At 46.4% G+C, this 14570-nt stretch overlaps 1 protein-coding gene across 1 annotated transcript in view; it reads left to right on the top strand.

Moving 5' to 3' along the window:
* Nucleotides 1-835: 835 nt before the first annotated feature.
* Nucleotides 836-14570, top strand: part of ENTPD3 (ectonucleoside triphosphate diphosphohydrolase 3) — a 28332-nt gene continuing 14597 nt past the window's right edge. Inside the window, 5 exon segments of the mRNA XM_081883102.1 lie at nt 836-892; nt 894-899; nt 2669-2723; nt 7075-7202; nt 8794-8911. Of these exon segments, the coding sequence (XP_081739228.1) occupies nt 845-892; nt 894-899; nt 2669-2723; nt 7075-7202; nt 8794-8911 (355 nt within the window). The 5' untranslated portion in view covers nt 836-844.

The following is a 14570-nucleotide window of genomic DNA, read 5'->3' on the forward strand; positions in this document are numbered from 1 at the left end:
TGTCTCCTCCTCCATCTCCATCTATTCTGGCCCCATCAACGCCGCTGCTGTGGGGCATCGCTGCCCGGCTGACAGGGCGATGAGGCGTCCCGGTCCCCCACCCAGGCGGCTGCTGTCCTACCCCCCGCGCGGGATATAAGGAGAAGGATCCACTCTGCTTTTCCCCATCTTGGCTGCCGCCGCAGTGGAAGGTAAAAGGCATCGGGGCGCAAGGGATCGTGCGCTCCCGCGTTTGGGTTTCCCTTCGGATTAGAATGGCAAGGGTTCTTTTCCGTGCGTAATCGTTACGCAGCTGGAGAGCGCAGCAGCCCGGCTGCCTGCAAGGTTTCTTCTCCCTTCCGACGGCTTGCAGGCGATTTGCAAGGAGCTGCACCCTGAGGATCGTGGGGGGGGGTTGCTTTTTGACCTGTGGAGAGAAGATCTGGCTGGGGAGATTCTGCTGGGTGGGATGTGTTGGTGTGTCGGGAGGGGACGCCTCTGTTCCTGGGTGTGTGAACGCAGGCTCGTGGAGTTTGGAGCTCCCCAGTGGCGTAGCGTGGGGGGTGCAGGGGGGGCCGGCCGCACCGAGCGCAACATCTGGGGGTTAGGGGGCGCAAATCCAAGGGTTAGGGGGTGCAAATTACTTGCCTTGCCCCGGGTGCTGACAACCCACGCTACGCCACTGGAGCTCCCCAGCGGGCTGCCCCAACTCGGTGCCCCCCAGATGTTTGGAACCGATGGGGCCGGTGGTGGATGTTGGGGGTTCAAAGCTTCCGGGGTGGGGGTGGGGTCACCAGGCTGGCCGAGGCATGACCTAGGGAAAGCCTTCGTGTATGGATGATTTGAGTCCCGCTTGCCCAAGGACATGGAGACAGAGGCTAGCAATCGACCGGACCACGCAGCGAATGCTCCTTAGGAAGGTGGAGCGTTGGCAATATTTTAAACGTGTGTTCGGAGCTGAGATTGGTTTGGTGCTTTTCCCTGAATGCAAAGTCGCGGTATTTGGTTTTTTCCTCTTGGACAGATGCTGCATCTTTCTTTGAATGTTTTAGCAACGTCACTGCGTTTTAGAAAGCATGGTGCTTAGAGATGGCAATGAGCAACAACTAGATATGTTTTTTAAAAAAATAGAGATTTCCTTTCCTTTGTTGTGTGTGTTTGGGGGGGGGGGGTACTGAGCCATGTGCAGTGGTACCTCTGGTTAAGTACTTAATTCGTTCCGGAGGTCCGTTTTTAACCTGAAATTGTTCTTAACCTGAAGCACCACTTTAGCTAATGGGGTCTCCTGCTGTTGCTGCGCCGCCGGAGCACGATTTCTGTTCTCATCCTGAAGCAAAGGTCTTAACCTGAGGTACTATTTCTGGGTTAGCAGAGTCTGTAACCTGAAGCGTATGTAACCCGAGGTACCAGGGGCCTTGCTTCCCAAAAGCTCCGATGCAGGCATAGGCAAACTCGGCCCTCCAGATGTTTTTGGGACTACAACTTCCATCATCCCTGACCACCGGTCCTGTTAGCTAAGGATGATGGGAGTTGTAGTCCCCAAACATCTGGAGGGCTGAGTTTGCCTATGCCTGGTCTAATGCCTCACGGAAGATGCCTAGGCACTGTGGCTGCTGCCCGAGGCTACATTTAAGCAATTTCATGTCTATGGCTTTGGCTTTTGAGAGTGTGCACTTTCTCTTCCTCCCTCCCTCTCTCATGCACACACTCCTCCTATGTTCTCTCTCTCTCTCTCTCTCTCTCTCTCTCTCTCTCTCTCTCTCACACACACACACACACACACAGAGGCAGTCCCCACATCATGCACTTTCTCTCTTTCACATCCACAGAGATATTTCCGGCAGGCACACTGCCTGTCCCGTGCTCTTTCAGGCTCACGTCCTCTCATCTGAAAAGATTCCCATAATATGTGCAGTTGGAAAGCTTTGTCCTTCTCTATAATAAGCACACACCAACTTACACACGCAGGAACACACAAACAATGTATCTCTATATTTTGTTGGAAGCCACCCAGAGTGGCTGGGGAAGCCCAGCCAGATGAGCGGGGTATAAATAATAAATTGTTATCATAATATTATTCTGCCTCATACAGGTGTGCAACTTCTGCTTGGTGGTATTTCCTTCCTTCCTTCCTTCCTTCCTTCCTTCCTTCCTTCCTTCCTTCCTTCTCTCTCTCTTTCACACAGCCAATTCAGTGCCCCCCAGAAGTTTGGAATCAGCCCCAGACCCAGGCCAACGGTTGGGGACGATGAAGAACTGTAGTTCAAAATGCCTCACCTTAGCTATCCCTTTCCTAAGCCCATTCCCGTAGGGCTACTGTTTTCCTACCTGCTTCCCTGCCTCTGTTTGAGAAATTAAGAAGTCCTTTTCTGTGTGAGGGAGCTGCTGCTTTTTTTGTGTACCTGAAATCCATACACTGTAGGGCATGCGCAGACCAGGCCCCTGTCATTTTCTGGCTGAGAATCCCACCTATTTTAATGCTGCCATGCTGCGATTTGGCCAACCCCTCAGATCAATAGCTGTCCCCCTTCTCCTCTGCCCCTGCAAAGCACTTTCTCACGTTCTCCATCTCTGGGAAGAAATAGCTCCTTTTGCAGTCATGGGCCTGCAATAATCCCCCCCCCAGCTCCTTGCTTGTTTTTCATAAACCCAACCTCACGCTGAATATTCTGTTTCTCTTGCTGTGTAGCTTGAAGAAAAAGAGATGTTTACTGCGCTGTCCCGACAATCCTGTGAACATACAGGTCAGTACTTGTGGCTGGTTGCCGTGGCAACATGCCAAGATGGGTTGGTTGCCATGTATATAATACTTTATAGCCATAGGTATGTTAGGAAATGTACGTTCATTTCCTAATGTACCTATAGCTATCATGTATGTTCAGGGCAGTGCTGCAGTTAAGGTGATTTTAGACTTTGGACTTAATTAATGGTCATGTGGGTTGAGGTGGGCTTTAGACAGCACAGCGTTATGACTTCGATTTTTGCAAAATGTCATGAAAACCAGCTCCTGCCACATTGGGAGCCCATCTATCTGCGTGGAGCCCTCGACTGCTGTTCCAAAGTCCTCTCCTGGCCGACTGCACACACATTCTGGTGTAATGGAGAGAGTTAGCTGCTGAGCAGACTTCATGTTTTCATCTTCAGTAAGTTATTGGAAACAAATAGTCCTGTGAGGTCTGTTAACTTGAATTAGGGCGTGGGAATTGAATGTATTTATTTTATCCCTTGCTCCAGAACGATACTGTTCTAAAAGCGAAACACAAAAGCTGTGTGGGATTTCTTTCTGGGTTTTTTTAAAATGTAGCTGTTGGCTTTTCCTCTACCTTCTGTGAAATAAGACTGATGGCTGAAAACATTAGCGAGCTGTATTCTGCCGCCTTCCCTACATCCCTCCAATCTGCTAGGGATACCCTCTTAATTTTTCCACCTGTGTGAGGACAATGACAGAAATGTCTTCCTGTTTGCAGTTCCCATCCCCTAGGGACTCGCTTTAGTTTGTGCTAGAGCCGCCTTGAAATTAATTCCAAAAAGTTACCAGCTCACATTTTTTCCTTTTACTTGTTGGTTAGTTATTTGAGACAACCGACAGCCAAAAAGAACCAACTCCCTTCCAGTTTACAAATGTGTCCTTCCTGGTCTCCTAGGCGGCATAGCAAGAGGTTATGGACATGTCTACATGTATTGGGGAAGACTTTCTTGTTTGCAAGACATCCTTCTCTGGGCTCACGTTTGGTGACTAGGACTGTGGTGGTGTGTTGACGTAAGGCCATCTCAGTTTAAGACAGCTCCTTCTTTTTTTATTGTTTTACATCTAAGGCTCCTGTTGATGTTTCTTCCAAAATATTATCTTCCACCCTGCACTCTCAGGATAGATGGAGTTATTTGTGGGTGGCGCTGTGGTCTAAACCACTGCGCCTCTTGGGCTTGCCAATCGGAAGGCCGGCGGTTCGAATCCCCGCGACGGGGTGAGCTCCCATTGCTCGGTCCCAGCTCCTGCCAACCTAGCAGTTCGAAAGCACGCCTGTGCAAGTAGATAAATAGGTACCGCTGCGGCAGGACAGTAAACAGTGTTTCCGTGCACTCTGGTTTCCATCTGTTGCGCCAGAAGCGGTTTAGTCATGCTGGCCACGTGACCCAGAAAGCTGTCTGTGGACAAACGCTGGCTCCCTTGGCCTGAAAGCGAGGTGAGCAACCCCACAGTTGCCTTTGACTGGACTTAACTGTGCAGAGGTCCTTTACCTTTTACCTAGTTGAAGTTATTCATCTAAATCGAGCAGAATTCTGCACACATCCCTACAACCATGCCTAAATATTGGACGGCATTCACTCCAGGCGTAACATCAACGACTTCTTGACGCCGTCAAGCCTTTGCACATCTGCCTGAGAGAAAGCCCCAATGAATTCAATGGGACTTACTTGTGAGCACATGTGTACACGATTGGGTAAAGCCGTGATGGGGAACCGGTATTTGGACCCCAATACCCATCATTCCTCAGAAGCGGCCATCTTGCCTGGGGCTAATGGGAATCCAAAACGTCTAGAGGACAACCAAAACCACAGTTTAGCCCACCTGGAGTTAAAGGTTGCTCTCTTTCCCTTTAGGCATTGGCAGACAATGGCCTTGTTTGGTTTAAATTGAGGCTTCAACACTGCCCTGTGTTTCACTCCTGCCTTACGAACCTCCTGACAGCCAATTACTATGCAATAAAACATTCAGCTGACACAAGGTCATGAGGTGTGTATCTGCCAGAAGATTTGCTGGCTGGGTCTGGTTTTCTGTAAAATACTGGTATGCAACTACTGGCAGATGCTGAATTCAATGACAGATGTTTCAAGGACAGTTCATTTGCATGACAAACTCTCCCAAGGCTGCCTTAGATTCCTGGAAGCTTGCCCTCTCTTCTTCTCTGGTAGCACTGAGAACATTTTGACATTGAGAGTCCATTCCTACTTTTCTTGTTGCTATATTTAGCATTTCCTAGAGTAACCAACTAGTAGGGATGTGGGTGGCGCTGTGGGTTAAACCACGGAACCTAGGACTTGCCGATCAGAAGGTCGGCGGTTCGAATCCCAGCGACGGGGTGAGCTCCCGATGCTCGTTCCCTGCTCCTGCCAACCTAGCAGTTCGAAAGCACGTCAAAGTGCAAGTAGATAAATAGGTACCGCTCCGGCGGGAAGGTAAACAGTGTTTCCGTGCGCTGCTCTGGTTCGCCAGAAGCGGCTTAGTCATGCTGGCAACATGATCCGGAAGCTGTACGCCAGCTCCCTCGGCCAATAAAGCGAGATGAGTGCCGCAACCCCAGAGTCGGTCACGACTGGACCTAATGGTCAGGGGTCCCTTTACCTTCATCTAGACTAACCAAAGCAGGGAGATACAAAACCAGCTTAAGCAATAATTGTCAGTTCTAGGGAAGAAGATGCTTAAGAAGTGCACATTTGCCTGTTTACGTGCAATAGTTTTAAGAAAAAACACCCTTTAAAATGTACACCTTTTGAAGATAACTACTAGGCAACCGAAAAAAAGGCATGATTAATCCTTCCTTTGCTAGCTAAAGGAACACTGCTAGCCGTGCACCTCCCATGCTTTAAGAGATCAATTTATGCAACAAGGCTTTAAGGTAAGGAAGTGCTGCTAATTCTGTTTCCACTGGGTTGTGATGAGATGATGAATCATCCCTAAGCAAAGAAGGGAAATGGTAATGTCCTACATCTCGGTTATCAGTATCCTCCCCGTTCCTCCTCCCTGGTCTTTAAGCACAAAATCCTGTTGGGTTTCCTAATAAGTGTAAGTCCTGAATAAGTGTAGGAGCTGGCAAGCCGGTCTTGGCTACGCCTGCGCAATATTTCTGGTTTTCACAATAGAGAGTAGTTAAGAATAGGCTAGGAATTATTTCTAGTATGCCTCTGAATACCAGAGGCTGGAGACAAGGCTCTTTGTATGTTCCATAATGCCTATGAATCAGTTTCTACTGTTCCTGTTGAATTTCTGTCTGTTACGCAGTTGTGAAAAGCACCAGAGCTCTGTTTGGAGATGGGGGGGGGGGGTAGGAGGGTCATTCTACCAAGACCAGTCAATGAAAATACATTTACAGTGGTACCTTGGTTCTCAAACGCCTCGGTTCCCAAACGCCCCAAACCCGGAAGTAAGTGTTCCGGTTTTTGAAAGTTTTTCGGAAGCTGAACGTTCAATGCAGTTGTCAGCTATTGTTTCCGGAGTGCCTGCACCAATCAGAAGCTGCGCCTTGGTTTTCGAACATTTCGGAAGTCAAACGGACTTCCAGAATGGTTTAAGTTTGGCACTTTTGTTTTTGCTATTTATTTTGTGTTTTTGTTTTTGAGGCTTTTTCGGTTAATTTGTTTTTGTGACTCTGTGGGTGATAATTTTTATCATCTACAATACTGTCTTATTTATTTTATAGTAGAGTACATTGATTATTGCTTTCATTTTATGAATCAGTGGTCTGGTTAGAGAGTAAAATTCATGTTAAATTGATGTTTTAGGGGTTGTTTTTAAAAGTCTGGAACGGATTAATCTGTTTTGCATTACTTTCTATGGGAAAGTGCGCCTTGGTTTTGGGAACACTTTGGTTTTGGAATGGACTTAAGTTTGAGAATCAAGGTACCACTGTACTTTTCTAGCTCGTTCCAAACATCAAAGGCTTCTAATGGGTTTTCATACGTTTATCCTATAGTGGTACCTCGCAAGACGAAATTAATTCATTCTGCGAGTTTTTTCGTCTTGCGAATTTTTCGTCTTGCGAAGCACGGATTCCCATAGGAATGTATTGAAAAAGAAAAAGGAAACAAACTTGCAAGACGTTTTCGTCTTGCGAAGCAAGCCCATAGGGAAATTCGTCTTGCGAAGCAACTCAAAAAACGAAAAACTCTTTCATCTTGCGAGTTTTTCGTCTTACGAGGCATTCGTCTTGCAAGGTACCACTGTATATATATTTTCTGGGTTCACTCAGATGAACAGAGTTCCTCATTCCGAGCAAATGTAGAACCTAGAATTCTTAGGTTACAGTGCAGTGAAAAATAATAACGTTAACCCTGACAAATTCATGATGTCAGTCCCCCCCCCTTCTTATTTTTTAGGTTCCCGAGTACTGTACAAAATGTCAACCATAGTCACTTTTGTCTTTCTGCTTTTAAGCATAGCAATTATTGTTACTATTACTCTGATCCAAGTGAATCGGAGAGAGGTCCTTTCGCCAGGGCTGAAGGTAAGTTGAATGAATATGCTGCAGTATCCATTGCTTATTTTGGGTGCCGGGGCTCAGCTGCTGAACTGGTGATGTAATGGTAGTCAAGAGGGCTTCTGAGCATGTGGAAAGAGTTTTCCAGCAGCAGAAAGTAAGCACAGCTTGATTGCAAGCGGCTGCAATTAGAAAAGGGGCGCCTTGCAGGTCTTCCTGCCTCTCTTTCTAGAAGCTAATCACTGTTAGCATAGAAAGTATTATCCAAGAAAGACCTCTTTTGGTAGAATCTGTATGATAATAAGTGAAATGAACTAAGATCCAGGACAAAGACATCTTGGAACATCAAACCTCAAGTTCCTTTGGACATGTGCATTCAAATAAATGCTCCTCTGCTTTCCCCCATCCAAATTTTGTTCCACAAAAGAGACATACCCAGCCTCCAGACCTGGTGCTGTCTCCCTGCCCCCCCCCTTGCTTCAGGTGGGCTATCTAAAAGGGGGTTAGATGTGGCTTCAGAATGGACCCAAGAGCCGGCCAATCATGGCTTTGAATGAGGAAGTGGGAGAGACGGGATGAGGGTGGGGTGGAAATTCACTCAGGACTGGTTGGGAAAGAGGCTGGGTTCCTTTTCTGTAAAGACTGAAACAAAAAAGGACTGTAAGCAACTTTTCCTAGCCTTTATACCAGGCATAGGCAAAATCGGCCCTCTATAAGTTTTGGAACTATAATTCCCATCATCCCTGACCACTGGTCCTGTTAGCTAGGGATGATGGGAGTTGTAGTCCCGAAACATCTGGAGGGCTGAGTTTGCCCATGCCTGTTTTATACTTCCGTGGGCAACCAGCCGGGAGCTACCCCAATTAAAGGAGAGTACTGCTCAACAAAAAGCTTGCGATTCCCTGTATTAAAACCCTGGGCATAACATGCCAACCAACAAGAGCTCCCTTCGCCAGCACAGCGGGATTTTAGGGCAGTAATTACATAAGAGGGTGAGATCCTTATTAAGAAGATCTCTGGACAGTTACATGCCCAAAGGCTGAAGGCTTCCCCCTTGAAAGCTCCTCTTGAAGAAACATATCTTGGCTGCCTCTGTTTTCCTCGAGGCAGGATTGGGACCCGATGGGTGTAGCTGCCTGCTTGCCCTACCAGTTTGGACATGCCCACAGTATTATCCTTCCGTCTCTCAACTGCGAGTGGGAAGGAACAGGTAGGAGAAGCAAGCTCAAGAGAATGGGAATGGCCAGGGAGAGGGGTTGGAGGCAGGAGCGACTGCTGCCGCCCCACGGCATCTGCCGCCTGAGGTGGCTCCATCACTCTGCACAACGGTAGAGCCGGCCCATAGGGAAACAGCTGTTCAAAGAAAAGAAGAAGCCAGAAATCACTAAGAAAGAAAGAAAGAGAAAAAGGAAGAAAAAGGAAGGAAGGAAGGAAGGAAGGAAGGAAGGAAGGAAGGAAGGAAGGAGGAAAGAAATCACTCTAGCTTAATACAAAAAGTGTCTCTTAGGGACTTGGGCTCCTTTTCTAACGCTTGTATTTTCTTTGATTGTTTCCAACAAGAAACCATGCTTGTCTTCTAATCTATAACTTTCTCTCCCCCCCCCCTCCCATCACCAAGTATGGAATAGTGCTTGATGCAGGATCATCTCGGACGACTGTCTATGTATATGAATGGCCGGCAGAGAAAGAAAACAACACGGGAGTTGTGAGCCAGACCTTCAAGTGCAATGTGAAAGGTGAGGAGGAAATGTGGATTTTGGGGTGGCCCTGAAACAAATACCAAGGACGGAATGTATGAGTTGGGTGAAGGAGGGCGGCAGGAAGAGAAACGGCAGCTTCTGTGTTTGAAACCCCTAATACACTGTCCATTATGACGGTGAGTTTGAGCATGAGTTTCACCAGACTGCGGGAGGCAGTGGAAGACAGGAGTGCCTGGCGTGCTCTGGTCCATGGGGTCACAAAGAGTCAGACATGACTAAACGACTAAACAACAACATACACTGTCCATTAAGAGCATCATCGTTCCACTTTAAACAACCATGGCTTTCCCCAAAGAGTCCTGGAAACTGTAGTTGGTTAAAGTTGCCGACTGATGCTTGGAGACTCCTGTTCCCCTCACAGAACTACAATTCCCAGAGCCCCCTGGGAAGAGAGATTTGTAGCTCGGTGAAGGGAATAGTAGCCCCCTAAGTACTGGGACGCGGGTGGTGCTGTGGGTTAAACCACAGAGCCTAGAACTTGCCGATCAGAAGATCGGCGGTTCGAATCCCCACGACGGGGTGAGCTCCCATTGCTCGGTCCCAGCTCCTGGCAACCTAGCAGTTCGAAAGCACCTCAAAGTACAAGTAGATAAATAGGTATCACTCCGGCGGGAAGGTAAACGGTGTTTCCGTGCGCTGCTCTGATTCACCAGAAGCAGCTTAGTCATGCTGAGCACATGACCCGGAAGCTGTACGCCGGCTCCCTCGGCCAATAAAGCGAGATGAGTGCCGCAACCCCAGAGTCGGCCAATACAGGACCTAATGGTCAGGGGTCCCTTTCCCTTTAAGTACTTGCAGCAGCCTTAGCAGGGATAGCCTAACTGCTGTTGTCTATGCTCTGGTAACTTCAAGGTTAGATTACTGCAATGTGTTATATGCAGGACTGCCTCTGAAGATGGTTCGGAAACGTCAGCTAGTGCAGAATTCAGTGGCCAGGTTGCTCAGTGGAGCAAGACAGTTTGAGCATATTACACCGATCCTGGTCTGACTGCACTGGCTACCAATGAATTTTCGGGCCCAATTCAAAGTGCTGGTTTTGACCTATAAAGCCTTAAATGACTCAGGACCGCAATACCTCAAGGACCGCCTCTTTCCATATGAACCTATCCGGACCCTGAGATCATCTTCTGAGGCCCTCCTTCATGTGCCTCCTCCTCAAGACGTGCAGAGGGAGGCAACACAAGAACAGGGCCTTCTCTGCAGTGGCTCCCCGTCTGTGGAATGTTCTCCCCAGGGAAGTTCGCCTGGCACCTTCATTACACACCTTTAGGCACCAGGGAAAAAAATTCCTTTCTAACCTTTTAAAACCCTATACCCCCTTTTCTGAGGGGATGTTATTGGGTTGTTGTTTTTATTATTCTGATTATATATGTTGTGATTTTGTCTGTGAACCGCTCTGAGACCTCCGGGTATAGGGCGGTATATAAACTCGATTAACAACAACAACAACAACAACAACAACAACAACACACTATAGATTCCAGGTTTCTTTGGGTGAAGCCATGACTGTTTAAAGGGGTATGATAGTGCTTTCAAGGAATTATTTTTATTTTATTTTTCATTATTAATCACAGCACTTTACACAATAAGTGAATGAAATGCAACAAACCCCAAAATTAAGCAACTAGTGGCTGAATTTGCCTGCCACAACTATAAATCAAAATACAGTGGTACCTCGGGTTAAGTACTTATTTCGTTCTGGAAGTCTGTTCTTAACCTGAAACTGTTCTTAACCTGAGGTACCACTTTAGCTAATGGGGTCTCCCGCTGCCGCCGCACGATTTCTGTTCTCATCCTGAAGCAAAGTTCTTAACCCGAGGTAGTATTTCTGGGTTAGTGGAGTCTGTAACCTGAAGCGTATGTAACCTGAAGCGTATGTAACCCGAGGTACCACTGTAGAATGGCAGGCAAAGCAATTGAAGCAGCCTTCTTGTATTGGGGCGGGCTTCTCAGTGGGAAGGTATTGACTGGGCAAATGACTCAGGGACAGGTTTTGCTGTTCCAAATGGGCGTGGGAAGTTGGTGCGTCATGTAGTAGGGTGGAAATCGTGCACGACTTGCCATTTGCGTGCCTGTGGCATTTCAAAATGTGACAGATTAGCAAGTGGGGACGGCAGTGGCAGCGGCAGATCGAAATCATCTGCATTCTCTGTTGCCCCAGTCTAATGGAAACTGCGGTGGCAGCTTGTTCCTGTGGGTGCGAATGCTTGTGTGTATGCACACCTAAGAAAATTAGGCTAATAATAATAAGAATAATAATAATTTATTATTTATACCTTGCCCATCTAGCTGAGTTTCCCCAGCCACTCTGGGCGGCTTCCAATCAAGTGTTAAAAACAATACAGCATTAAATATTAAAAACTTCCCTAAACAGGGCTGCCTTCAGATGTCTTTTAAAGAGAAGATAGCTGCTTATTTCCTTCACATCGGAAGGGAGGGCGTTCCACAGGGCGGGCGCCACTACCAAGAAGGCCCTCGGTCTGGTTCCCTGTAGCTTTGCTTCTCGCAAAGAGGGAACTGCCAGAAGGCCCTTGGTGCTGGATCTCAGTGTCCGGGCTGAACAATGGGAGTGGAGACGCTCCTTCAAGTATACAGGACCGAGGCCGTTTAGGGCTTTAAAGGTCAGCACCAACACTTTGAATTGTGCTCGGAAACGTACTGGGAGCCAATGCAGATCTCTTAGGACTGGGGTTATGTGGTCCCGGCGGCCGCTCCCAGTCACCAGTCTAGCTGCCGCATTCTGGATTAGAACAACGATGTTAGAACAACGATGATGGTCATTGCATATGAAGGCATGTGGCTGAAAACTGCAAGAGGGGACAGTTCTCTCGTGCTTGAATCCTTTTTTGCAGGTTTTCCCCGGGTATCTGTTTGGCTTCTGCAAACAGAATCCTGGACTAGATGCTCCACTGGCCTGATCCCGCAGCCTCTTCTTACGTTCATTTTTTAATCCACTATAACTCCAAAGAGTGCCAGGGTTCTTCCCTTTCTTTGTTCCCTAATTCTCACAACGCCCCTGTGAGGTCGTTTAATCTGAGTAAGGTTGACTCTCGAGGTCGCCTGCTTCAACACGAATGCTAACTCACTGTATCTCATGACTAACCCTTTCATTGTTATTTCCTAGTGCCTACCTAGGCTTTAAATTTTGCTTAAACCGTGGGATTTTCTCTGCATGGATCACGGTTTCCCTCTCCTTCTTCTCTTTTGAGGCACAGACTCTTTTAATCAAAGGTTAAAAGGTAAAGGTAAAGGGACCCCTGACCGTTAGGTCCAGTCGTGGCCGACTCTGGGGTTGTGGCGCTCATCTCGCTTTATTGGCCAAGGGAGCCGGCGCACAGCTTCTGGGTCATGTGGCCAGCATGACTAAGCTGCTTCTGGCAAACCAGAGCAGCGCACGGAAACGCTGTTTACCTTCCCACCAGAGCGGTACCTATTTATCTACTTGCACTTTGACGTTCTTTCGAACTGTTAGGTTGGCAGGAGCAGGGACCAAGCAATGGGAGCTCACCCCATCACGGGGATTCGAACCACCAACCTTCTGATCGGCAAGCCCTAGGCTCTGTGGTTTAACCGACAGTGCCACCCAGGTTGCTGTTCAGCAAAGTGAGATTTTCAATTGGTGGGTACAAACTCCTGAGCAAATCCTTTCATGCATGCAATTAGGCCGTGTCATTTCAGAAAGAGCATTTGAAGTTCTTTCCAAGCTTCTTGTACTACAGGAATGGAAATATATATAGGAACCGAAGCCTGCAAATAGAATCCCGTCTGAAAATTATGGGCTTTGTGGGATTGGTTTGGTTTTTTAAAAAAACTAATTAAAGGCAGGATCATTTCGGCTCTGCTGTAATCTGAAGCAAAAAATTACAGTTTTACAATTACATATCTAACTTACAACATAGATCCCACAGAATCTCCTGGACTTCCCTCCTCCCCTTTGTGGGTCCTATTGTTAGTCATTTCCTCCTGCATCTTTTATAATAATCCAGATCTTTTACATCTCCATTATATCCAAAATTCACCATTAAACCACAGGTGCTATTCCAATCCTACTAACAATTTTAACTGTTTACAGTGGTTTTTAAGATAAATTATATATTTTCCCCATTCTTTATTAAAATTTTTGTCTTCCGGACTTCTGATTCTTCTGGTCATTTTTGCCATTTCGGCATAATCTATCTATATAAATCTGAAGCAGAATTCTCACCCTGGTTGCTTATGTGCTTATGTGTTTTTAACTTTTAAGGGCCACCCGTCTGGATTTATCCCAGGCCAAAATGGATAATGTTGAGCCTTACTAGGTTTCAACTTCGTCAGCCAGAGCTGTTATACTGCTGTAAACCACACATGTGGGCGGAGGGAAAGTAGCTACAGGTTCTTATTTTAGGAATGTAATGTGCTACTTGTAGGGTAAAAATAATAATACACCTCACTAAGTGGTTTACATAGGAATGAATTAAAGCAATTATAATTTGAAACAGAAATGATTAGATGCTGGTCTCCATTGAAAACGGCTTCGCCATGCAAACCAGGAAGTGAACTCTCCAGACAATGGAACAGTTGCCTTTTCTTATCTCTCAGGCTGTGATCTCCTGGGTGACGCAGGTGCCATTAGGCAGCTGAATGTGCATGCGTACTCCCTCCATTCCCCTCCCTTCTGCCTCTGTGTGGCCCGGGCCACTGGCAACCCATGCTATGCCACTGGGAGGAACAGGGATAAGTTTTACAATCCACCAGTTGAAATCCCGTGGACTGGGGCACAGCATGGAGGAATGAAGCCTGCCTGAAACATGAAACATGACACATGACACTTCTTGCATACTTCCAACATCTTATATATTTGATGGTGCATTATTTGGGACTAGATGACCCTAGGCTTGATATTGGTCATCGACAGTAATAAAATGACTTGAGGTGACCCTGTGGTCCCCTTCCAACTCGACCATTCTATGGTTCCATCTTTAAAAATATTTATATTCTTAGCTGTTATCCATACTTAACTTTCTTCTCAATTGTCAGTTCTGTTACTTGTTGTGGGTCTTTTTTATATTGCTCCATCACATTTTTCACCAATACTTTCGGTTTACTTTTGTTTAATTTAAAAGCTGCTACTTTTCCAAACTTAAGAATCTGTTCGGTATACTAGTCAAAGGGTCTTCTACACAAGGTCATCTGCAAATGCCTTTAGCTTATATGCTTTATAACTTACTGCTATCCTTTTTATTTTTTTCATCTGATCTTATGCTTCTAGCCAGGATCTCTAAAACTAATAAACAATAATGGTGACAGGGGACATCCCTGTCTCGTCCCTTTCATTATTTTACATTTTCCTCCTATTACATTGTTTACTATCAGCATTGTCTGTTGGTCAGAATAAATTGCATCCATTTCTCTAAGAAATGACTTTCCGAAGTTCATAATCTCAATAGTTTTTTTCATGAAAGTCCATTCAACGTTGTCAAAGGCCTTCTCTCTGCATCTGGTTCTATGGTCACTGTAATGTTCAAGTGTTCCTACACACTATTTACTTACTAAATTTATTTATTTGCTTTCCAAATAAAGAAACAAAAGTGCTCAGAATGACACTAGCTTAAAGATAGAGCGGAATAGTAAAAGTCTTGGTGAGTAACAAAACTGA

Source organism: Podarcis melisellensis (genome assembly GCF_964234715.1).
Source record: "Podarcis melisellensis genome assembly, chromosome: 12".
Lineage (NCBI taxonomy): Eukaryota > Metazoa > Chordata > Lepidosauria > Squamata > Lacertidae > Podarcis > Podarcis melisellensis.